Source organism: Tamandua tetradactyla, chromosome 12 (assembly GCF_023851605.1).
Source record: "Tamandua tetradactyla isolate mTamTet1 chromosome 12, mTamTet1.pri, whole genome shotgun sequence".
Classification (NCBI taxonomy): Eukaryota; Metazoa; Chordata; class Mammalia; order Pilosa; family Myrmecophagidae; genus Tamandua; species Tamandua tetradactyla.
This window is the reverse complement of record NC_135338.1, coordinates 13973821-14001230: the sequence shown is the minus strand read 5'-3', so window position 1 is coordinate 14001230 and position 27410 is coordinate 13973821. Positions and strand designations below refer to the sequence as shown.

The window sequence follows — 27410 nt, the reverse complement described above, 5'->3', positions numbered from 1 at the left end:
CTCACTTATCTTTGAGTCTACCAATAATAATTTTTGTTTATTTAATTTTTCCTGTGTAATTTTTTCTGTTTTCTTGTTTTGATCTCTATCTTTCATTAAAGACTTTTGAGATATCTGGTAATCCTTGGCTATCTGCTCATAATTAAGAGCGGAAGCTCTGAGCATGTGGCTTGGGCATGTGTGCTTTGAGTTTCACTGTAAGGGGATCTGACTGGACCATCTGTTAATTACTCATGTTGATGGTATATTTGGGTCTTTTCTCTTGGGATCATCACATTTTTCGGGGGGAAAACATTCTAATATTTTAGAGAATAAAGTTCTTGTTTCCAGCATCCTAGTAAGCGGGGGAGGAGGCTGGGGCAGAGAGGAATCTCCATATGTGGTATACTTCATTAATCTTCCTGTTTTCTTATGATGCCAAGCCATTAACTGTGTGTGATATCTAATTGGCATACTCCAGGACAGATGCTTTTTATAGGCTCTCCAGGGACTACACACCCAGATATCTATCAGGATGAAGAATGGGTATTTACCCAGGACATGGACTAGGGAAGGAGATTTAGAAATTTAACTGCTCTCAGAAAGCTTTCATCTACTCCTTGTTTTAGCTAAACCCACCTCTCAGTTCCAGTGGTACCTGGTACTACCAATTCCTGTACTTGTTGAAGATTCTGAAATTGTATTATCAGTTCAGCTCTCAACCCTCCTGGATGGATTCATCTTTCTTGGGTAATCACACATTGTGTTAGGAATCCCCTCAACCACTCTCAAGCTTGATGACTTGCTAGGAAGATTCACAGGGCCTAGAAGTTGTTATACTCATGGTTACTGTTTGTTACAGTGAAGGAGAAAGAGTAAAATCACCAAAGCACAAAGACAGGTGGAGCAAATTCAGAGAAAACCAGGAGCAACTTTCAAGAGTCCTCTTCCATTGGGGTCACACAGGATGTGTTTAATTCCTCCAGCAATAAATTGTGACAACATATGTGAAATGTTGTCTACCACCAAAATTTGTTAGAAGGTTAATGTCCATTGTTTTGGGGGTATGCTGGTCCGCCCCCTCAGTCTCACATGTACTAAAATTCCAGACTCCCAGAAGGAAAGCAGGTGTTCAGCATGAACCATGTTGTTTATAAGAAAGTTTAGGCACAGTGAATCACCCTTACGATTTCAGAGCTGGTGGTAATCCTCCTGAACACTAAGTTTCCAGCGCTAGCCAAAGGACCAACCTCAGAAGCAGACTCTTCTAAAATAGTAACTCAACCTTACTGTGTTAACTCCCTTCAGCACACACATCCATCTGCTTTCTAGATTGCAACATTTTATTGTTTAATTTCCCATTCTCAGCCAACTTACTGGTTGGACCTCTTAAGAAAAACTCTTTAATATTGTTTTTGTGAAGTTTCCAGGTGGGGACAAAATTAGATATGTATGTTTAGTATTGACCTGGAACTTCATTTGATTGTGAATCAAGCCACCCCAATTTGAGTACTTTATTCTGGCAGTCATTGAAGACTAAAGTAGGAGCCATTCTTTCTGACCTGTGTCTTCTGCCTGTTTTTCTTTATGTCTTGAATTCATCCTTTTATGAGCTTTTCCCCTCATCTTATCTTTGACTTACTTTATCGCTTCTGTTTCCTCCACTCCATTATCCCATTCTGCTTATGCTGCACTTACAAATGATGATCAGTACAGTATTCCTCATCCCTTGACTTTTTGTTGTGCCAATTTGGTTTGCCTTGTTTTTCTTTCTCTACAGTAGTTCCCACATTTTAGAGTTTTAAATTGTTACATGAAAAATTTAACCTAGTTATTTGAACTTTTCCTGTCATTTCCTATTAGATTGGTTCCATTTTAAAATCAGGAAACTTTGCTGACTATATTTACTGTCAGCTGCCTAATGTTAACTGGACCTTCTCAGCGTCTCGATATATTCTTTTATAACTCTACTATTCATGTGTTCCAACTCTCTTCCAAATTCTAAAAGCTTAGATCTCAGTTCTTCCCAGGAGATGACATTGCCCCTTACTTTACTAGAGAAAAATAGAATCCCTCTGCCAGTCTATCACCCTTCTTCTCCATATTAAAATGTCTGTATCCACACTACATCTATATTTCTTATTTTAAGAAAGTAAATTCGTAGATTATTTTAAATTTTCTAGACAGACCTCCAGGTTTTTCTTCAACTGTCTTTTCTTCCCTCTTGACTCTTAGTGTATGTCTTTTCAGGACTAACCTGCATCTCCTTAAGAATTAAGCCTCTCTTCCCCACTTTTCAGGTCACTCTCTATATATTGATCCTATTAACAGATTGCTAAGTCAAAAACTAAAATACCTGAGATTTTACCCTACTTGAGACTAACAAGTTAGCCTGCTACAGTTTTATATATGTATACTGACAAACACATGTCATGTTCAGAGAAAAAAGACCCATACTACTCATGATGAAGGAGCAGTCACGTCAGTGTCTTGCATCTGTTCCCTGAGCCCATCCCCATAAGACAAAATAATGAGGACTAGACAAAATAGACATACAGTAGAATGTGTTACAATAGAGGAATCTTGAAATTAGAACACTAATCTTATGTAGGACTGCTGGTGACCTGTCCCTGTTCCCCTCCAGAGAGAGAAAGACTGCCCTTATCTTTACTGTCCTATCTTTATTGTACTGGGCGGGAAACAAATCTGCCCTCTTACCATGAGGGACATGGTATCTCTTGCTTCCAAGGACGTTCCCTATGCAAGCGCCTTTGTTCAGAAGACCGAGGCCATGAAGAAATGTAAGATATTCATGGAGAATTATCTCCCAACACAGACTTGCTCAGGTTTCTCTTCTTTTCAAATCTTTCTTGTATTCTGTACTCAGCTGCCTCTGTTTTCTTAACTTCATAGCAACTCCTTGCACTTCTGTCTACCATTCTGCTGAAAACTATCCTCTCCTAATTACTAATTACATGGTAGTCCTTCTTGACTTCTTGCAGAATTTAACAAGGTTTCGATGTTCTTCCTTGTAATTCTATACTACTCCACTGTTATCTATAACTAGTAAATTCATATGTCTCTCTCCCCTGCCCATCTCTCTTTTCTTCACTCTTACGCGTTTTCATTCTGACTCTTAAATGTGAACATATCATTGGGTTAATTTCTCACTCTACATTTATTTCCTGAGATGTCTTATACTCTGAGTTTTATTTGTCATCTCTCTACATGACTATAATTTCCTTCTTACGTTCTGAACCTTGCCTGCTTTTTCAGCGTTTCTGCCTGTATTACCTGTTCTTCACCTCCTGTAATAAAGTTTAAAACTAAGAATTTATTTCACTTCCTGACTTTTAAATTTTTGTCATTTGGGCCCTTATTCTATCAGTTCTTTAGATTCAAAACATGAGAATGTGTTTGACAGAATTCACTCAAATTCTGCATTCTTTTACCTAGGATTCTTTGCCTCGCTTCTAACTTATTTTCTAATTCATTGCCTAAAGTATCACTCAAACATAAAATCACATACAGAGATTATAGGGGTTAAATCCTAACTCTGGACACTTTAATAAGGTCTTCATGACTTGACAGTTGCTTGCTCCTCCTGTTTCAACCACACAATTATACTAAAGTAATTTCTTCCTGCTTTAGTCATTTATTCATACACTTTCTGAAAAACTACTATGTACCAAACACTATACTAAGTACTGAGGCTATAGGGTATGATCTCTTGTAAGAAGGAAATAAATGTGTAAATAAATGCTATAGACTGTGATAAGTATTGCAAGGATACAAAAGTAGTTTCTCCCTCCCTAAGGCGATTAAGGTGACAACAAAAAGGACGACACTTGAAAGCAGTCTTGAAGGATGAGTTAGAATTTATTTTATAACTATGAGAGCATATTCAAGGTAAAGTTAAAAAAAATGTATTAACTCACAGAGATGTGCAGTCCAATCCCTGTAAATAATTCAGAATGATCACACCATAAGATTGAAAATGGAGATAAAGGGATACAAGGATGGAAAGATGGGGTCAGATGATAAAAGACCTTTTACATATCAGAGAAATATGGACATTTTCCTGGAATAGTATGATTTTGCTTTTTGAAAAGCAGTTTCTCCATCATAATAACTTATTCAGGTAAGAATCATCAGTAAATGTTAAAACCAGTTGATAAAAGTTTGAGGAATAAGAGATATTTACGTTGTCTTTAAGTATCTGTCCACATAATAATGATTAGTTACAGTGGGAAAGTGGGACTTGAGCAGTGGAGAAATCTGGTGGACACCACCTTCACCAAGTGATTGAAGTCAGCATCACAGTAACAAGGCACATGAACTTGGTCAGCTTTCTGATGTGCTCTGAGAACATAGCAGTGTTACTCCTGTGGTATTCCTACTAAAATGCATAACCTGAATTTAATGATGGGGAAGCATCAGTTAAGGAGCATTCAGCAGACTAAGCTATATAAAATTACTCATCTGGGGTGGGCCACGGTGGCTCAGTGGCAGAGTTCTTGCCTGCCAGGCCGGAGATCCACGTTCGATTCCTGGTGCCTGCCCATGCAAAAGAAAAAAAAAATCACTAGTCTGTACTATTCAAATGTCAATATCGTGCAAGTCAAAGGAGAAAAACAATGAAGATTAAAAGAGATTAAATATACATGCCCCCTTATGCAATAAATAAATCCTACTCTCTTTTTCCCTTTTTTTTTTTTTTGCTGCCATGAAATACATTATTGAGGCAATTGGCAAAATCAGAATAATATCTTCAGAGTAGATAACAGTATTTTATCAAAATCCAGTTTTCTGATTTTGGTAACTATACTGGTTAGATAAGAGAATTTCCTGTTTAAAGAAGGTATACACTGAAGTATTTGGAGGTAGGGGCATAACGTCTTCAACTTCCTCTCAAATAATTGTTTTAAATCCTATATACTTATATACTCAATCAAGATGGTGGCGTGAGATGCTTTAGGGCTTTTTCCCCCCACAGAAGCTTTGAGTAACAAGCAAGAACTGGCAGAAACATCTTTCTCAAACCTCCAGGAAACTGTTAAGGAGCTGCAGTAACAGGGTGTGCTGAATCAAGAAAAAGGCTACTTAGAAGTGGTAGGATCTCCTGTGCCCTTATTGGCCCTCCCCCACCCCTCACCAGCTCAGCAGAACTGGCACATACTTCCAATATGGATCCCTATTCCCAGTTCTGGAAGGAGCAAAGTATGTACATACCAGGACCATGTATGTCTGGCCTAATCTGGTGGTGGTCTGAGGGACTGGCTGTCCCAAAATGTGCCCTGTGTAGGGAAGACAGTTCACAGAGCTCTCCTATAGAAGGCAGCTGTCCTGCTGCCTTGGGCAAGGGATTGCTGGTTGAAGGACACACAGTGCAGTGTTTGGGAACATAAGGAAACTGTTTCCTAGGGAAGACAGAGCATTTTGAACTGTATAAATGGGAGTCCTCAGGACCACACCTGCATGTACAGAAAGTATCAGGGAGACCCCTATGATTTGGTCTGGAGCTATGCTCCGGGCTTATTGTATGGATAAGTACTGAAGGAGAGCACTACCACTGGTCAATCTGCAAGGACTAAAAGGGTTGTTTTCCTTTTTTTCCTTTTTTTCCATTAACTCAGAGCATTCAAGAAGAGCCCTGTCATGATACTAGCTAGATAGATACAAGCTTAAGGAACCAGTGCCTCAGAGTTTAAATTCCAATCAGAATGAATTAAAATATTAAAAACACTCAGGTTTCAACAAAAGTACAAAACATAAAAAAGAAAGAAAGAAAAAGAAAACGGGAAGCAGTGGTTCAGGCAAAGAAGATTAAAGCATTAGAAATGATCAATGAGGAGGAAAAGACTTGGACATTAACAGAGAAAGGGTTTTTTTTTTAATGGTCTTTAAAAATGCTGAAAGAGAGCTAAAGGAAAAATTGGATTAAAAAAACTAAAGGAAATCAGGAAAATGGTACATGAACACAGAATATCAGTAGAGAAATGGAAATTACAAAAAGGAATCAAACATAGCTGAAAAGCACATCAACAAATTAAAAATTCTTTAAAGGGGTTCAACAGCAGATGGAGCTGGCAGAAGAAAGAATCAGTGAACTTGAAGATAAGACAATTGAAATAATCTAGTCTGAGGAGCAGAAGGAAGAAAGAATGAAGAAAAGTGAACAGAGCCTGAGGAAGCTGTGGAACACCATGAAATGGAAAAATATATGCATTGTGGGAGTCCTAGAAGGAGAAGAGAAATGGGCAGAAAGAATATTCAAAGAAATAGTGGCTGAAAACTTGCCAAATTTCAAAAGAAATGAATATACACATCCAAGATGCCCAACAAATTCCAAACAGGATAAACCCAAATAGATCATACGACAGCATATTGTAATCAAATTGTTGAATGCCAAAGATAAAGAGATGATTCTGAAAGTCACAAGAGAGAAGCAACATGGCACATACAAGGGAGCCTGAGTAAGTACCAATTTCTCATTAGAAACCATGGAGGCAAAAAAAAAAAAAAAAAAAAAAAAACAGTGGGATGCCACATTTAAAGTGCTGAAAGCAAAAAGCTCTGAACCAAAAATTCTATATCTGGCAAAACTGTCTTTAAAAAGTGATGGAGAGATGGGGTTTCCAGGCAAGGTGGTTGAGAGGGAGCTCTAGGATTCAGTTTATCCTCCAAGACTCCAGGAACTGTCTGAAAGAACTATTTTGGGGATGCAGAGACCAAAAGAACACTGTATACCATCCAGAGAAGAGCAGAAATAAGTGACTGATAAAATGTGAAGATCTGTGAATAGATCTCTCCACACTGCGGAGGCTGGTGCCCATTCCCCCACTGGTGTGGTAGGCCACCTCAGAAGCTGCTCCCAGGATGTAGATAGAAGTCCTTTCCCAAGAATGGAGGAAGGAGGATCCATGGCCAGCTGCCAATAGTAGTTTTTGATTAGTGAATTCAGATAGCTAAATTCCAGCTCCAAGGACAGCTAAAGTTTCAACCCACCCAGGACGGAAGCAGCCAATAGTCTATTTCAACCCTGTTCCTGGCATGGGAGGAAACGGATAATTTTGAGACACAGTAACTTCTCAGGGTAGTGGGAAACAGTTTGCTAAAGGGCAGCTTTTGCCCAAGAAAATGGAAGGGGTTATGGTCTAGTGCAGTTTGTGGCTTTTGATTAGACAATTCAGATCACAGGATCTGGGATCTGAGCAAAAATTTCAACCCACAATAGTCAAAGGGGCTGAAAACCTCTGTCTCAACCATGCCCCCGACCCAGGTGGGATTGGTTGAGAATTCAGAGGTACAGTGTCACCTTAAGAGTGCAGGGAACAGTTCGCTGAGGAGCACCATCTGCTGAGGTATAGAAAGCACAGATTCAGGGAGCTGTCATAGACAAGATCAGTGTCCTTCCAGGTCTCCTCCCCATTCGGAACCAATGTACACCCCCTTCATGTGCCCAGGAAGAATGGACTTAGAAAGTCCTGTCCGGTGGGGGAGTAGGGAACTTCATCCCAGAATTAGCCCTCCAGGTAAAAGGAGCTAGAAGTAATATGAGTGTTAAAAATGTAGAGAAGAAGAAGAAAAAAAAAACTAGCAGAGGAGGAATAGAGGAATAAAGAAAAGAAAGCTTTCTCCTGAGCATGAAACAATTGCACAAACAGTGCAATCTCAAAAATTGTACTGTTTATCCCAGGGCAAAAATCAGATGAAATAGAGCTGAAAAAAATCTGATCATTTAAATTGAGCTATTCTAAAGGTCTAGATAAACTTGAGCCAAATGCCAAAGAAGAGCATTAGCACAAAGCCAAACAACAAGAAAGCCCTACGCAAGAGAAAAAACTGACCTCCAGAGTGAATTTACCAAGAAAATCAGATTCCTAGATATGAGCAAAAAATTACAAGCCATTTTAGGAAACAAAAAGATATGGCCTAGTCAGAACAAATTAAATCTTCTGATGAGACGCTGATTTGAAACAACTAATCAATGACATTCAAACAAATCTTTTAAATCAATTCAGGGAGGTGAAGGAAAATATGACAAAAGAGATAAAGGATATTAAGTAGACACTGGGTAAGCATAAAGAGTTTGAAAGCTGAAAAAAATAACAGAATTTATAGAAATTAAAGGCATAATAGAAGAGATTTAAAATACACTGGAGGCATACATGAGCATATTTAAACAGGCAGAAGAAAGTATCTGTGAACAAGGTATCTAAAATCGTACAAACAAAAAAACAAATGGAGAAAAGAATAGGAAAAAATGAGCAGGATCTCAGGGAATTGAATGTCAATGTGAGATGCACAAATACATACATCTGGGGTGTCCAGAGTGAGAAGAAAAGGGAAAGAGGGAAGGAAGACTATTTGAGGAAATAATATCTGAAAATTTCCCAACTCTTATGAATGGCATAAATGTTGGTATCTGAGAAGCACAATGGACTCCAAACAGAATAGTTCCTAATAGAACCTACTCCAAGACACATACTAATGTGAATGTCAAATGCCATAGACAAAGAGACTATTCTGAAAGCAGCAAGAGAAAAGCAATTCATCACATAACAAGGGATGCTCAGTAAGAGTAAGTTCTAATTTCTCATCAGAAATTATGAAGGCTATAAAGCAGTAATGTGATATATTTAAGTCACTGAAAGAGGAAAACTGCCAGTCAAGATTCTTTATCCAGCAACACTTACCTTCAAAAATGATGGAGAGTTGAAAATATTCTCAGAAAAACAGGAACAGAGTTCTTCAACAAAAGACGAGTCCTACAAGAATGATTCAAGGGAGTTCTACAGGCTGAAAGGAAAAGATGGGAGAGAGTGGCTTGGAGAGGAGTATAGAAATGAAGGTTATCAGTAAGGGTAACTGAAAAGATAAAAACAACAAAAATAAGATATGGCATAAAAAAGCCAAAGGATAAAATGCTTGCAGTAAGCACTGCCTTTACAGTAACAACATTGACTGTTAATCCATTAAACTCCCTGATTTAGGGGTCTCTAGGGAAACAGAACCAACAGGAGATATCTGTAAATATGAGATTTTATTAAAGTGTCTCGCACAACTGTGGGGTTGCACAAGTCCAAATTCCACAGGGACTGCAAGCTGGCAATTCTGATGAATTCTTTGGTGAATTCTCCAGGAGAGGCTGGCTGACTGATGTGGAGAGAGAGATTCTCTCTTCTGACTTCTCTTAAAGCCTTCAACTGATTGAATTAAATGTCTCTTACTGCTGAAGACATGCTCCTTAATTGATTGTAGGTGTAATCAGTCATAGATACAATCAACTTGCTGATGATTTAAGTCCATGAAATATCCTCACAGTAACTGGTAGGCCAGTGCTTACTTAATCAGGCTAACTGATTACCTTGCCAAGTTGACACATAAACCCAACCATCATACTCCGCAATCAAAAGACAAAGATTGGTGATGGTATGGTAGCCCATGACAAACTCTGGGATCTGTCCTGTAACTACTTGTTGAAGACTGCTTTGAAAAGTATTGCTTTTTTCTTTCTTTGCTTTGTATGTATGTTATATTATACAATAAAAAAGTAAATAAATAAATAAATAGAAACAAAAACATACAAAAATGTTTATTAGAGGGATTTGGAAAGAAGGAGAGGTTTTCAACGCTTATTTTATATTTTGAATATAAAAGCCAATAAAGAGCTGCCCATTTGGGAAAACAGAAACAAACAAAAAAGAAATAGATTGGCAGAATGGATTTTTTTTAAAAATCAGTATATGCCATCTACAAAAGGTACACCTTAGACCCCAGGACACAAACTGGTTGAAATTGAAAGGTTGGGAAAACATACTTCACAAAAACAGTAACCAGAAATGAGCTGAGATAGTTATATTAAATCAGACAAAACAGACTTTAAATGAAAAACTGGTTAAAGAGACAAAGAAGGACATTATATATTAAGAAAAGGGGTAATCCACCAAGAAGAAACAACAGTCATAAATATTTATATACCTAACCAGGGTAACTCAAAATACATGAGAAAAACACTGGCAAATCTGAAGGAAGAAATTGGCGTCTCTACAGCAATTGGAGACTTCAATACACCACTGTCATTTATAGATAGAACATCTAGATAGAGGATCAATCAGAACAGAGAACTTGAATAACATAATAAATGAACCAGACCTAACAGACATATACAGAATTCAATTGGGACAGAAGAGCCTCTTTAGCAAATGGTGCTAGGAGTACTAGATACCCATATCCAAAAGTATTGGCAAAAAAAATGAAAGAGGAACCATAGCTCACATTTTGTACAACAATTAACTTAAAATGGATCCAGTACCTAAATATAAAAGCCAAGTCCATAAAACTCCTAGAAGAAAATGTAGAGGAGCATCTTCAAGATCTTGTGTACATGGTGGTTTCTTAGATTTTATAACCTAAACATATGCAATGAGAGAAAAAAAATAGATAAATGGGTCCTCTTCAGAATTAAATATGTTTGAGTTTGGTAAGACTTTGTCAATAATGTGAAAAGGTAGCTTACTCAATGGGAGAAAATACTTGGAAACCATATATCTGATAAGGGTTAGATATCCAAATACATAAAGTCCTACATCTCAATAATTAAAAAACAAATAACTGAATTTAAAAATGGGCAAAAATACTGACTGAGAAGGAAATTGGGAAATGATGGTGTATACATATGATTGAATATTGTGCTGCTACAAGAAGAAATGAAGTTGTGAGACATGCAACATTGTGAATGAATCTGTGGGACATATGGTGAGACACAATAAGCCAGAAACAAAAGAGCAAATAGTGTATGGTCTCATCTAGAAAATGCTTATAAGAAAATAGGAGCCTAGATTGCTAGCTCTTATACCAGTCTCATTTAGAACACAGCAGTAATTGTTATTTTTGGATTTTGAGAAGCTGTGTGTGTATAACTTGGTATTTAGAGATAAGAATGAAGCTGGTCAGGTCGGGATTAAGATAATTCAGAATACAGGGATAACGAAGACATTGTCTGTGGTTTAGACCCTCATCTACTCTTTGAGACCAAAGCAAGAAAGATTTATTTTGTCCAGAACCTAAATTTTCTGTAGCGCATACTCTAACTTAACCTGTGGGACAGATCATTTAAACAATCCAAACATAGGGCCCAGAATAAGAATGAGGGCCTTTAATCCCACATAGTTTAATGTAATGCCTGGATACATCCCAGAGTATATTAAGAAGACAATCAAAATGTATTGGCAAGGTCCCTTGAGGGATGGGAGAAAACTTATGGAACTCTTAAACTTTACCACCAGAGAAACCCCAGATTCTGTGTCAAGCATTAGGGACACCCAAATCAATAGGCCAAATCCTTGATTTTGAGGCTTGCTCTTTGATGCTTAATGTATATAGCTGAGAAGTTTAGCCTACCTATAGGTATACCTAAGAGTTACTTCCATAGGACCTCTTTTGTTCCTCAGATCTGTCCACTCTCTCTGTAAGCCCAACTCTGTAAGTGAAATCACTGCCCTCCCCACTACATGGGACATGACATCCAGAGGTGAAAGTCTCCCTGGCAGCATGGGAGATGATTCGAAGGGATGAGCTGGCCCTCCCTGTGAAATCAGCTGTGCAATCAACAATGCCATCCTGACCAAAAGAGGGAAAAGAAATGTAACAAATAAGGTATCAGTGAAATCAGCAATGCCATCCTGACCAAAAGAGGGAAAAGAAGTGTAACATATAAAGTATCAGTGGCTGAGAGAGTTCAAATAGAGTTGAGAGGCTATTCTGCAGGTCACTCTTAAATGCAAGCTACAGTTAGACATTGCTACCTATCATAGCTTGCCAAACCCCAACCAAAGCCACTCCTGCCAGTTCTAAAGATCACCTAAGGCGTTATATATGGTTCTACAAAGGTTTTGTGCACTAGGGTAACTTTCCAGAAACTTACAAACTCCAGATGGATCCCTGGACCAGATAAGTCCTGAAATGCAGAGGGTGGCCAGCCCCTCCAGAACATCAACCAGTTCCATCCCCCATCCCATATTATCTTACAGCCCCTTCCAATGTGAAAAAGATAGAAAGACTATAGCCCAAATACCCCTAAAGAGTGGGTTAGAAAGATCAAAGGTGATGGTGGGGTTATACAGAGAAGGTAGAATTTAACAAATGAGTATGATTGCTGAATCATTAAATTGATATTTCTTTTAGTCTCCAGTATCTTAGAGCAGCTAGATATAAAAACCTAAAATTGTGGAACTGTAACCCATACCAAACTCTGAAATCTGTTCTACAACTAATTGTTGTGACGTGCTTTGAAATTTTTGAAAAAATTTGTGGTTATTTTTCACAAAAGAAAGAGTTTGAAGGAAATTCTATAGAAAAAAAAATGGACAAAAGACTTGAATAGATGCTTTTCCAAAAAAAGAAATAAAAATGGCTAAAAAGCACATGAAAAGACATTTGTTAGGGAAATTCAAGTCAAAACCACAATATCATTTCACACCTACTAGAATGGCCACTATTAATAAACAGAAAATACAAGTGTTAGAGAGGATGTGGCTAAATAGGAATACTCATTCACTGCTGGTGGGAATATAGAAAGGTGCAGCCACTGTGGAAGATAATTTGCTGGTCCTCAGGAAGCTAAATATAGAATTGCCATATGTTCCGGCAATCCCGCTATTAGATATATACTCAGAGGAACTGAGAACAGGGACTCAGACATTTGCACACCGATGTTCATAGCGATGTTGTTCATAATAGCCAAAAGATGGAAACAACCTAAATGTCCATTAACTGATGAATGGATAAACAAAACATGGTATATGTATACAATGGAATATTATTCAGCTGTAAGAAGGAATGAAGTCCTGATGTATGCAACAACATGGATAAACCTGGAGGATATTATGTTGAGTGAAATAAGCCAGATACAAAAGGACAATTGTATGATCTCACTAATATGAATTAGTTATAGTGAACAAACTCATGGAGTTAAAATCTAGTATGTAGGTTACCAGAAGATAAAGTAAGGTTAAAGAAAGATTGCTGATGCTTAATTTGTGCAGAATTTTTAATAAAGGTTGATTGTCAATGTTTAAAAATGAATAGAGATGATGGTAACACATTATTGTAAGTGTAATTGACAGCGCTGAATTATGGGGGTGACTGTGGCTGAAAGGGTAAGTTTAGGGTTGTATATATCACAAGAAAGAAAGTTAGAGTATAAATTGTCAGGATGCTGACAGGTTAATAGCGTAAGTACAAGAATGTTCTTTCATGAACTAGAGCAAATGTACATCCCTATTACAATTGTTAGTAATAGGATGATATTGGAAAAAAATACAACTAATGCAAATGTTAGACTGTAGTTAAAAGTAATATTGTAATACCCTTTCATCAGTTATAATAAAAGTACCATACCAATGCTAAGTTTTAATCCTACAATATTCTGTATTAGACAGGGGTATAGGATTTTTCTTTTTGGAGCAATGAAAATGTTCTCAAATTGATTGTGGTGATGAAGGCACAACTTTGTGATTATACTCAGAGCCACTGGGTTTACACTTTGGATGAATTGTGTGGTATGTGAATAAAACTATTTTTTTTTAATGATGGAGTGATGGAGACACTTCCCAGTAAACAAAAGCTGAAGGAGTTCATCACCACCATACTAGCCCTAAAAGAGATGCTAAAGATGACTTCTGCAAGTTGAAAGGACAAGAGACATCAGATCAAAGCCACATGAAGAAATAAAGATCTCTAGAGAGGGTAATGATATGGATGAACATAAATGCCAGATCTATTGTATTTTTTATTTGTAACTCCACTTTTTACTCATATAGGATCTAAAAGACAAATATATGAAATGTAATAATAAATCCGTGGTTTTAGACTCATAATGTATAAACATGTAATTTGTGACAAGAAACTACATTAAGGTGAGGGGTCAGAGGGTATAGGAACATAGTTTGTATATACTTTTTTTTGTTTTTTTTTGCATGGGCAGGCACTGGGAATTGAACCCAGGTCTCCAGCATGGCTGGCAAGAACTCTGCCTGCTGAGCCACCATGACTCATCCTGTATATACTATTGAAGTTAAGATGGTATCAAATTTAAATGAGATTGTTATAGATTTAGGTTATTAAATTAATTTAGGTCCACAGTAACTACAAAGAAAATAATGGAGACTATGCACAGTCACAGAAATTAGAAAACATGTTGCCAGGGGTGGGGGACAGGGAGAATGGAGAATTAATGCATAAGGTGTAGGGTTTCTGTTTGCAAAGATGTGAAAGTTTTATTGATGGAAAGTGGTGAGGGTACCACAATATTGTGAATGTGATTAATCCCATTGAATCATATGCTTGAGAGTGGGTGAGATGGGAAAATTTTTGTTGATGTATGTTCCCACAATCAAGAAATATTAGAAGAAAGAGCAACTAAAGAGGCAATGACAATAGATCCAATAAATGATCCTGGGTGGGATCTTGGAAGGGAAGAAGAGAAAAGGCTCAAAGAGATATTATTGGGACATATAAAAAAAAAGTTGGACTATAGACTAAGCTTTATATCACTGTTAAATTTCTTGAACTTGATAGTGCATTTGATAAATCTTCTCAGTAAATAAATGTTCTTTGGAGATGTTCATGGCAATATTATGTGTTCAAGTATTAAGTGTTCATGATGTATACAACCTGTGCTCAAGTGTTCAGAAAGTGGATTGATAGGCATGCAGACAGATAGAATGATATGGCAAATGTGGCAAAATGTTAAAATTAGTGGATCTGAGTACCCAGGGGGTGAGGGGGTAGGAGTATATTAGAGTTCACTGTGTGTGATTATTTATGTAACTGTCATGTATGTTTGAAAGTATTTAAAAATAAAAAGGTTTTTAATGAAAAATTCATATATAGAAAGACAAGAATAAAGCAAAAGTGGTAATTGGTTAACATTGGGAATTCATGTTATTATCTTGCATCTTTTCTGTAAGTCAACATGAAAGCTAAAAGAAAAAAAAATTACCTTTTAAAGATTTAGAAAGAGTGAAGAATGGAGGCAGAGAGACTCATTCAAATTGGGAATGCGATAACAGGACTGAACTTTGTCTCTAAATAAGATTAAAGGGGGAAATGTTGTGTTGTATAGATGGTAAAACAATAAAAGTTTTAAAAATCCAGTGAACTACACTACAGAAACATGGAAACCTAAGTTCAACCATGGACTTTAATTAATGGTACAGTTATAACAATGTGGTGTCATCAGTTGTAACACATGGTCCACACCAATGCAAGGTATTGGTGATGGAGCAGTGTATGATAATCCTGTATTTTAGCATAATTGTTCTATAAATGTACAACTTCTCTAACTAAAAGAAAAGAAAATGGTTGTAGTGATCCACAGCCGTAGTGGAGAAAGAGAAAAGGAGGCAACTGAAAATGATATGTGGTAGAATTTAGGGACTAACGGGATAACCTATCTTAGCCTCCTCCACCACATCCAGCGTCTGGTAGATAATGGTACTGTTAACCAAGTTACGGTAGATTTGACATGTGCCTCTATCTGCCTGAGCATCCACCCAGCTAGCTCCCATTTTCCCTCCATGGCTTGAATCAAATATGGCCTCTGTGTTAGTTAGATTCAGTTGTCAATTTGGCCAGGTGAGCATACCTAGTTCTGTTGCTGCGGACACAAGCCAACGGTACATGAACCTCATCTGTTGCTAATTACATCTGCAGTCGGCTAGGAGGCGTGTCTGCTGCATGAGTGACATTTGACTTAATTGGCTGGTGCTTAAATGAGAGAACGCAATGTAGCACAGCTAAGCAGCTCAGCATTCCTCATCTCAGCACTCGTAACTCAGCTCAGGCCTTTGGAGATGCAGAAAGAAGTCACCCCAGGGAAAGTTGTTGGAACCCAGGGGCCTGGAGAGAAGACCAGCAGAGACCATCCTGTGCCTTCCACGTAAGAAAGAACCTCAGTGGAAAGTCAGCTGCCTTTCCTCTGAAGAACCAACAAAATAAATCCCCTTTTATTAAAAGCCAATCTGTCTCTGGTGTGTTGCATTCCGGCAGCTAGCAAACTAGAACAGCCTCCTTTGAAAAATCCTCCTTTTTGGCACATACTCTTCCCCGTTCTGTCTGGACTGAACTGGTCTAGCTTCCTTCCTAGAATTTGTGATAGCAGCTTGGGTATCTATAGCACAATGTGTCAAAATAAATGGTCTGCCTACATCTCCCAGACACTGAGCTTCTCAGAGCAGAAGCGGTGCGGTAGTCATGTTTACAAATCCGTGGCATCTTTCAGGGTGTATGGCTTATAGTAATTGCAAGTAAATTTTGGAACAATACTAATAAGCTACTAACTACTTACATTATTTTTTCATGTTTTGTGTTAGCCTCTTTTTTTTTTTACCAGATCCCCAAAGTTTCATACCCTATTTCAGTAGTCTGGCAACCAGTTGTCCTGCTTCTAGTGTGTAGCTACTCTACAAGTAGCCCATACAATGATGCCAGATGAATGCAATTCCATTTTGTGGCATGCCAGCATAAAAACCTTCAATATCTTCTCATTGTCTAAAGAATAAAGTCCAAATTCACCAGTAGCACTTGAAAACTTCTGCACTGTATATCATGTTTATTTCAGTTCCTACTTACCTACCTGCCAAACTTTTCAGCAAGCTTTTGAGCCCCTGGCTTATGCAAGGCTTTGTGAAGGAAGGATGTGTACTAAATTCTCTTTATCTTTATGGTCAGTTTTTGGTCCTCTATTTTCTTTTACTACTTCATCTCATCAAAGGGGAAAATAATCTCTAGGAACATTCATTCAGCCTCATTCATATTTAAGTAGTCCCATTTTAAGACAAAACATGATTAATTTAATGAAGTTTAGAATATAAGGCAAACCACCCAGCACAATGTCTGCTCATAGCAAAAGTTCAATAAGTGTTTAAATTGAATTAATACTGTTTAAAGTTTAAGAAATATAAGTTAAAGACTATAACAAAGAAAGTTAATTTATTGTTCTAACCTTTGGAAACCTGCCTGTTTTTGCTTTATGGAACTTCAACTGTTAAACTGAACTTTTCTTGCTATCTATTATTATTTGTGGTTGTATGATGTCTACTTTGAAACACAAAGTCAAAATAAATTTAAGAATACTATATTGTACATGTTTTCAAAACTTTCTTTTATACTCTCTTTATAGGTTATATGTAAAGTCAGATGTGCCAATGAACTTGACAAACACAAGTAAGTTCACAAGTAGGAAGACAAATGTTTTTCACAATAGTCTTCTCGAGGTAGAGGGGAGTGGTAGTTGAGAGTACATAACTGTTTTATAAAAACTCAAATAGTTAGATTGGTTCAAAGAAAGGCATTGAGTAGCTAGCCCATAGTTCTCCCCTTCAGCTATTCTGCTGCCTAATACTTCTATAAATTTTTTTTTAATTTTTTATTTTTTGGTGCTCTGCTTCTCCCCTACTTCAGATATAGCTTCATAGGATCCCCAAATGCTAAAATTAGATTAGGCTATTTGGTGTGAGAATGTATATGGTAGTTCCATGAAATAAGTAATGTTTCAGTGCTGATTAACCTCAAAATAAGAGTGCTGAGCTGGGGAGTAAAGAAACCTAGGTATCAGACATAAGTTTCCCACTAACTTAGGCTCTCTAGACTTAGGTTTCCTAAACTACTCTAATAGTTTGGATTTGCAGATAATTTCAAGATCGTTTTTGGATTTCAAAATTTGTAATTATTGTTTTGATTATTTAATCTTAGAGAATGTTAAGATCTAAACTTTTCAAACTAAAGTCTTTCTACTTTGTATGTACACAAGTTTGTGACAGTTTACTTTATATATTACCTTCAATTTATCTATGTAAACTATTTCCAAAGGCAGACAATTCTTTATGATTCACAGTATTGAAATTGACCCAAATAGAAGATATTCCAATGATAAATAAATTTCTGAATTGTATGTATTTAATTTGGTACGAAAAAGTTGAACCGGGACTACCGTCATACAGATAGCTATTACCCCTATTTGATACACATAGCCACATCGTACCTGAAGAATTTTTATAAGGTGGTCTAATTTTCCTCAGGGGAAGCAGTTAAGCATTTCATTTTCATAGTTGTGCTGTATGCATAGTAAAATGCAAATTTATAACAATATGAGGTACTGATGAGTACCTGAAACTCTACATACACTGTTTCTATGTTCTTCTTTAGTCAAGTTGAAAGCAATGTTTGCTATAGATAATCTTAAGATTGAACACTGTTTCAACACATTTTCTCTTACCTATTAAAATTAATATTATATGATCAGTTTAAATGTAGATACAGTAAATTACTTTTCTAGACAAATTATAGAAGCCTGGTAATGCTTGGAATGGAAAGGTCAATGAAAATATGCTTATAATAGTTATAAAACTAAAAGATTCAGAGTTATGTGAAATATGTTAAAATAGCCCTATATTATTCCTCCTGGCAAAGGCAACTGAATTCAAGCCCACATGAGATTATTTTTTAAATTAATACTTAATAATCTAATGCCATTTAAAATGGTTTGGATACTAATTTCCTAACTGTAAAAATAGCCCAAGTAACTCTGAATGATTTCGAAACTTGCATTAAATGAAAACATAACCATTTTAGACTGAAGGGATTATTGTGTCTAAAATAGCACACTAATTTAAAATTAAATTTAGTTTCTCATTAGTTTTATAAACATCTAATAAATTTGTATTTTTTCCCTTTCAGAATTCTACTGCATTTAGGCTTTATATTGGCAAGCCTTCTCTTTTTAGTGGTGAACTTGACTTGTGCAATGCTAGTCCATGGAGATGTCCCAGAAAATCAGTTGAAATGGACTGTGTTTGTTCGAGCACTAATTAATGATAGCCTGTTTATTCTTTGTGCCATCTCTTTAGTTAGTTACATATGCAAAATTACAAAAATGTCATCAGCAAATGTCTACCTCGAATCAAAGGTAAGTATTTTTCCTAAATTTGTACTTGAATCTAACTTCAAATCCAATGAACCATATTTTAATTGAACGTTTATGTTACTTTCAATTAAAATTAAGTTTTTGAAACTTGGCTCTTATTAAACAATGTTTTTAAAAGAAAAATTCTTCTAGGCAAATTGTATTTTCTTGTGTCTTCTGTATATGCTTATATCCTCCACATTGGAGGCTAATTAAATGAAATAAATCAGAATTTGTATGAATGACTCAAAAATAGTCTAATTTGTAAAGCTGCACTAACAGCTTAAGACTTTTGTCCCAGTAATGGTGACTGTTTTGCCATTAAACAAATTTACTGGACACAGTGGGTTAACAATGTTAAGATGTCATATTGGTAAAGCAGAGTTCATTTGTACACAGTTTTAGAAAATATGACCACTCTGTATTATGACATCTCTATGATACTTGAAATGGCTAGTCATATAGCTAAGTTCATAAATGCCTTGCTCTGCTTTTCCTTGTACTTTGGATCAGCAAACAGAAGCCAGATACCAACCTATTAACAATGACCCACAGAAGTTTCTACTGTTGTTGACTGACAGTGTGGCTGAGTAATGAATTTGCTATTACAGTGTATGTGTAATAATAGGGTGTGGGATGTAGATATGCAGATACTGGGATGCTGGTGTATACATACACACATTTTCACAATCACTTGCCAAGGAGAGCTTGCTTTAACTTGGCATCACTGCCTATTGCCTGAAAATAAGCAAAATAGTATCTTAAACAGAACAGATCTCCAGAACATTTTTAAATTTCTATATTGTCCTTATCCTTAAAATAGTCCTAGTAAAGTAAGCTACTATAATCAAACATATGGTAATCACTTGTACTTAAATTTAGGTAGAGGACTTAATTTTACTTTTTAACTAAATTCAGTAGAATGCAGCAATATCTATCTATAGATCTGTCTATAGATAGATTTTACATATATATATATATGAAGAGAGATTACTATATAAAGAATCAGACTTTCAAAACTATTCATCTTACCTGGAAAACTATTTTATTGAACTTCTCTTCTAAAGAGTTAATTCCTAAAATTTAAATATTTTAGCTATCTGACTTAAATACTGGATTGTTAAAAAATAATAAAGTCACTGCTATGGCCCATAATTTTTAGTTGGTAGCGAGAGCATCTTTACTAAGTGTAACAACTCACCCACAGAATTTATACTTTTGCTTGTCTGTCTTACAGCATAAATAGATGTGACTGAAGTTAAAACACTTCTCTGGATACTTAGTACCTTTGCAGGTTTGGTTTTACTTGCTTTGAAATAGATAATTCTCTGAATATAGTAAAGTTGGCAATCTAAGAAGAAAAGTTCATCTGATAAGTTATCCAGAATTATTTCAAATAGCTTCCCCCAACTATCATATGAAAAATATTTGCTTATTATTATTGTTATTTTAAAAGGCTTACATTTAAAAGCTACATGGATTCAGAATTCTCTAGGAACACTACAGAGAGACATGTTCACATACATTCCTATAAAGATAAGTAAAATATAATATGAGATAATATGTTATTTGTGTTACACTGTTATGTAGCTTTTAGTCTTCCTAATAATTAGACTCTTTTTTTTTAATTCTGTAAGGTATATATATATTAGTGGCTGTTTCTTTTATTCAATCAACAAATGTCTATTGAGCATCTACCTCTTCTACCTTCAAACTGATCTTGTTTCTTGCTATCCCTAAGAGTATTTCCCTAAGTCTCAAACTTTGGTTCTCCTTTTTCCTTTTTGTTCTTCCTTCCTTCACATACTCTTTGCTAATGTGTTACTCCATAATTTGTCTAAACTAAATTTTGCTTATTTCCAATTGTCAGCACAGTATGCTCCTCCTGCCTCTATGTCCCTAGGCTATTTCAGATTTCTGGAATGCCTTTTACCTTCCCAGAGCTCTATACCTATTTGTCCATATATTACTCAATTTTAAAGACCTAACTCAACTATTTCCCCATTTTTTTTACTTTATTTTCTCCCTTTTCACCCATCTCCAAGCCAAAATCTGGAAATAGTTCTGCAACTGAGTTCTCTTAAAATGTTACCTAGTCCTCTCTTGGGGTACTAACAGTTTTACTGTGTAGCATTTGTGTGTACACAATGTTTCTCTCTGAGCTCTTAGAAGACATATCTACTTATTATTTATACCTCCCTTGCTGCCTCGTACTTGGGGGACAAGAAATTATGACCTAGAAATATTTATTTATATCTAGTTCTGTAGCCCAAACTATCTGTTGTACATTTTCACCAGCCCAAATACCTCATACTGTTCCCACCTGCACCTCACTTTACTGCTCTGGTTTTGTCATCGTCATTATTGTGCCGTAGGTTTTGACTCAAATGTAAGTACTCTGAGTCTTTCTTCATTCCTTGTTTCCCGACCAAACTCCCCTCATCCTTTTCATTCAAAACTTTTCTTCTATCCATTTTTGTACATTTGAACAACTTCACAGGAGGAGAAATCTAATGAGCATAACTATCAGTATCTACTATACACCAGACACTATTCTAGTTGATTTTCATAGTATCGCGCACCAATTCTATGGGGTCTTATTCCTACTTTGAAAAAAAAAAAAGGAAGCTTAAGAGGCAGAGGCAGTGTAGCCTTAATATTACCTGGCTCCTCCCAATGTATTTCAGACCTCACCTCTTACCACTCTCCTCTTCCCTGTTCCAGCCACATAGGCTTTTTTTGGGAGGGCTTTTTTTTCTTTCAAGTGGGTAGTTTACCTCTTTTTTTAAAATATTTTTATTGATAAAACAACATACAAGCATACAAAAATTCTTAATATATAAACATGCCATACATGGTGTAGAAGCAGTGGCTCACAGTATCGTCACATAGCTATGTATTCATCACCATGGTCATTTTTTTTGAACATTTGCATCACTCCAGAAAAAAAAAAAGAAAAAACTTATACATACCATACGCCTCATCTATCCCTCTAATTGACCACTGGTATTTCCATCTACCCAATTTATTTTACCCTTTGTTCACATGGGCCTTTTTCTCCCAAGTTCCATGCCATGAACTGCACACCAAATCATCTAGCCTTTGTATATATCATTCCCTTTGCCTAAATGGAACTACCTACAGATAGACATGTGATGATATCTTTGCATTCAAGTCTCAGCTCAGTTGTCACTTTTTCAAAGCTGTTTTCCCTAACCACCAACTAAAATTATCCCCTTAATGTGATTATTCTATCCATCACTCTCTAGTTACCTTCATAACATTTGTCAGTAGCTGAAATTATGCTTCTTCCTCTTTAAGTGTGAACTTTGAAATAGTTCCTTTGTCTGTTCTGTTCATTATTCTGTCCTTTTTGTCTAATATAATGCCTGCCATATAGTAGGTGTTCAATAAATATTGAATAAACATTCTGATGTTTTTTATAAACATGCATTGACTCCATTTACTCTATATTTACTCATAATCTTTTAGGATTCACAGTATCGTCACATAGCTATGTATTCATCACCATGGTCATTTTTTTTGAACATTTGCATCACTCCAGAAAAAAAAAAAGAAAAAACTTATACATACCATACGCCTCATCTATCCCTCTAATTGACCACTGGTATTTCCATCTACCCAATTTATTTTACCCTTTGTTCACATGGGCCTTTTTCTCCCAAGTTCCATGCCATGAACTGCACACCAAATCATCTAGCCTTTGTATATATCATTCCCTTTGCCTAAATGGAACTACCTACAGATAGACATGTGATGATATCTTTGCATTCAAGTCTCAGCTCAGTTGTCACTTTTTCAAAGCTGTTTTCCCTAACCACCAACTAAAATTATCCCCTTAATGTGATTATTCTATCCATCACTCTCTAGTTACCTTCATAACATTTGTCAGTAGCTGAAATTATGCTTCTTCCTCTTTAAGGGAAGAGGAAGAATAGCATGTTCAAATAGTAATCTGGATGAATATATTTCTTTGCTTATTAATGGCATTATACCACATATATTCCTACTAGATTTTGCCATATTGCTTAATCTCCAAAAGAACAAACTGTTTTATAATGCTTCATCTGAATTTGGAACCAAATTTGTTTTGATTATTTTAATTAATGTGTCTCAAAAGTTTTAATTTAAATTTATTTAACCAATATGCATATATGTTTCCATGTAAAGATTTACTATTCAAACTTCTGTGTGTATAGATTACTTCTCAACAATTTATAGAGCAGAATCTGGATATTTTTTCTTTATATACTTGCCATGTATGTTTTGTTTGTATAAAAATATATTGCCTTTGTTGAAGAAATGTTTATTCTATTTGGCTATTTGGAACCTAAATTTTCTATAGCACATAATCTAACTCAACCTGTCTGGATAGCTCATTTGAATGATTAAAACACAGGGAACCCACAATAAGAGTGAAGGCTTTTAATCGTATATAGTTTAATGTAATGCCTGGATACATCCTAGAGTATATTAAGCAGATAATCAAAAAGTATTGGCAAGGTCCCTTGAGGGATGGGAGAAAAATTATGGAACTAATAAACTTTACCACCAGGGAATCCCCTGATACTGTGTCAAACATTAGGGACACCCAAACCAATAGGCCAGGCCCTTGATCTTGAGGCTTACTCTTGTGAAGTTTATGTAGTTAGCAGAGAAGCTTAACCTAACATATGCCTAAGAGTTACTTCTCAAGGACCTCTTTTGTTGCTGTGATGTGGCCTTACTCTCTCTAAGCCCAACTCTGTAAGTGAAATCATTGCCCTCCCCTCTACATGGGACATGACATCCAGGTATGAAAGTCTGCCTGGCGGCATGGGAGATGACTCCCAGGGATGAGTTCAGCCCTGGCACCATGGGAGCAACAATTCCACCCTGACCAAAAGGGAGAAAAGAAATGTAACTAATAAAGTATCAGTAACTGAGAGAGTTCAAATAGAGTCGAAAGGCTACTCTGGAGGTCACTCTTATGCAAGCTTCAGTTTGACATTGCTATCTATCCTAACTGGCCAAACCCCAACCAGTACCATTCCAGCCAATCCTAAAGAACACCTAGGGCAATATATAAGAGCCTACAAAAGTTGCATGCACTAGGGTAACCTTCAAGAAACCTACAACCTCCAGGTGGGTCCTTGAACCAGATAAGTCCTGAAACCTAGAGGGTCCAGTCTAGGTTCCATCTCCCTACCCCATATTATTGACAGCCTCTTCCAACATAAGAAATTTAGAATGGCCATAGCCCAACTACCCCTAAAAAGTGAGGTAGAAAGATCAAAGGTTATGGTAGAGTTATACAGAAAAGGTCGGGTTTAACAAATGAATATGACTGCTGAATCATTAAATTGATATTTCCTTTAGTCTCCAGTATCTTAGAGCAGCTAGAAGTAAAAACCTAAAATTGTAGAATAGTAACCCATACCATACTCTGAAATCTGTTCTACAACTAATTATTGTGCCATGCTTTGAAATTTATTGCTTTTTTTGTGTATATGTTATTTTTTACAAAAAAAAAAATGTCAGTTGTGATGATAAAAAAAAAAATTTATCCCTTCTAGCCTCCTATATTCTGGAGCAACTAGAAGGAAAAATCTGAGAGGATGGTATGGTAGCCCATGACAAACTCTGGGATCTGTCCTGTAACTAATTTTTGAAAAGTACTCTGAAAATTTAAAAACAAAACAAAAAATATATATATATATTACCTTTATTAAGGATTATAGCCTTTATAACTAATAGTCTTGGGTATGTTTAATTAAAAGGTGTTTAATCTTATTAAATCCTTCTTAGCAACTAATTGATATTGCTGCAATTTTGTTTTTACTATGTATTGTACACATATAGTAAATTATTTGACTAAATTTCCTTATGTTCCTTGAGTTCCTGGAATAAGCCCTATTTTATCATTTCTTTTAATGTTTTATATTCCTGATGATATTATTTAAGATTGTTAGACTAGACTTGACCAATCTTTTTTTCTTTCGGTTTTGGTAAACATATTTATCTCATACACTGAGATGAATAGCCTCCACGGTGCAATACAGAAAAGTAGTTAGATTACTTAGGATTGACATAGAGCTCTACTATTTATTAATATATGACTTTGGTATTTCAACCTCTCTGTCCATCTTTAAACTGGAGATAAGTATAGCAACTATCTCCACAGCAGTGCTTCACAAATAAAATAATAATATGTGGGAAACAGTAGTATATTGCCTGGCACTGAAAACCAGAATGTTGCTGCAGTTATCTTTATCATCATATTTTGACCCATTTTATATAATAGGCTTGTTCTCACTTAAAAAAATCGAACAAATTTTTCCATTGTCCATTTAGCAGAATGCTGTACTTTGGTAAATGTTCTTGTTTTTATCTTGTTTTCCTGCTGTATTTCTATTCATATGCTAGTTTTATGTCCATCAAATTTGCTGTCCTATAGTTTTATAGGCAGTTATCCATATGAACCTTATTATTAAAAATACTCTTTCTGATTGTTAAAAAGAACTTTGTAACATGAAAGAATATGATTTAAAAATGAAAAATCAACCATAATGTCACCTCTGACACTGTATTTTGGATGCAATGCAAACTTAGTTTTATATCCTGCTTTTCCCCTTAGACTAGTAAAGCATTTTCTCATGCTATTAAAAACTCTTTTAAGGCTGAATAACATTCCATCTATGAATATATGCCATATTTAACTCTTGTGTTACTTAAAACTTTGAATAGTTTTTAAAAAGAATGCCAGCCATCATATTGTTCATTTTCTTCAAAATCAGTTTTGTGTTGCTGTTTTAAAAAATAAGAGTTAGGAATCTAGTAATTACATCTAGATCTCTCCACCCCAGTCTCTATTTACAGAGAAATAACTTTCACATTATTTTTTCATTACTTTTTTTCCATTTATTCGTTTAGCAGTTGGAATAGTGCTGTAATCTGGTTCTCTTTTTCAAAAATAGCAACATTTACTTGCTTTTTAAATGCTAGTTATTGCCAGTTTACTTAGTTTATTTCTGCTCTTTCATTTTTTTACTTTCTTACATATTTAACATTATTATTTTGTTTCATGTGTGTTCTCATAGAACATTGATTCATTATTCTGTAAACTAATATAGGTATTTAGAGCAATATGTTTTCTTAAATACTGCTTTGGCAACTTTCCATAATCTTTCATATGTTGTGACACTATTCCTGATTTAACAACAACAAACATATTTTCTGTTTTGACTATCAGCTATGTCTCAAGTATTGTGTACGTACATACTGGTGTGAATTAGATATTAACTCTATCCACAGGTCTTCCTTCAGCTCTCCTTGGAAGACAGTCTAAAATTCAGAAGTCCTTCCTGTTTAGCTCCCAGCTTCCGTAAGAAGCCATCACCTTTACCCCTGATTGATTGTCCATGCATATTTATCTGACCTACTAGACAATTTAGGATATCTAACATGTTCTTGTCAGAGAAAATAAATTCAAAACTGTCAAATTCAAAGCTTAATTGATAGATTGCCTGAAGGATATGCCATCTGTCCGTTTCCCTGTCTACTCTACATCTAATCCTCAGATTAATCCCAAATCCTTGCGGCTGCATGATACCCTGGGGAGAATTGTCTTCTCCACCGTATACTTTGACATCATGCTTTGGCCCACATCAAGAAATGATTTAAGAAAAATTTATCTTTAACGTCCCTACTTTGTAACATTCTTGAGGATATTGTCCATACGATGTCCCCATAAAAGGATCTTTTTTCCAGATTCCATTCCAGGAAAAACAGTGCTGATTAAACCCTTTCCTCTGGCACTGTGACTCGCCTCTGTCCATCATTGATAACCTTATGAAATGCATTTTTGGTTCTGGCTCTACCTTTAGTTTCTGGCCCTGTCTCATTTCCTTACGTTTTTCCCTCCACACATTCCTCTTTGTGCATATCTCTGTAACTGCTTCAGATTCTCTTTTGCAGTAAGAGCAGTACAAATGAAAAAAGAATTAAATATGTTTACATCTCTTTTTTTCAGTTGTATAGATTTTTTTAATGAATATGGAAAAATTCTTAGTGACAGGCAGTGTGTCATAGTGATTAAAAGCTGGAAACCTGGGGTTAGAGAGAAGTGGATATAAATCCCAGTTCTGCTGCTTATTGGCTGTGTGATTTTGGACAAGTACCTTAGCATCCCTAAACTTCCCTCCTCTGATCTATAAAGTGGAGATAATGACAGTTTTGATGTCTTGGGTTGTTATGAGGACTTGGGTTGTTAGTAGTACCTAGTTTATAAGGTGGTTATAAGGATTAAATGAAAATGCATGTAAAGTACTTTGTATAATAAGTACTAGGAAAGTGGTTATAAATATTAGCTATTATGGCCCAAAGGGGATGGTAACCTAGCTTCAGTGAATTATTGAATACTTGAAGTTTTTGGCAAAATGTTGGCGCACATATATCTGGG

General features: G+C 35.9%; 1 protein-coding gene across 1 annotated transcript in view; it reads left to right on the top strand.

The window, feature by feature from the left end:
• The window catches only part of GPR137C (G protein-coupled receptor 137C), a 77327-nt gene that overhangs the window by 34681 nt on the left and 15236 nt on the right, over positions 1-27410 (top strand). The window contains exons 2-3 of the mRNA XM_077122630.1: positions 17168-17211; positions 18724-18952. Coding sequence (XP_076978745.1) covers positions 17168-17211; positions 18724-18952 — 273 coding nt within the window. The remainder of the gene's footprint in view (positions 1-17167; positions 17212-18723; positions 18953-27410) is intronic.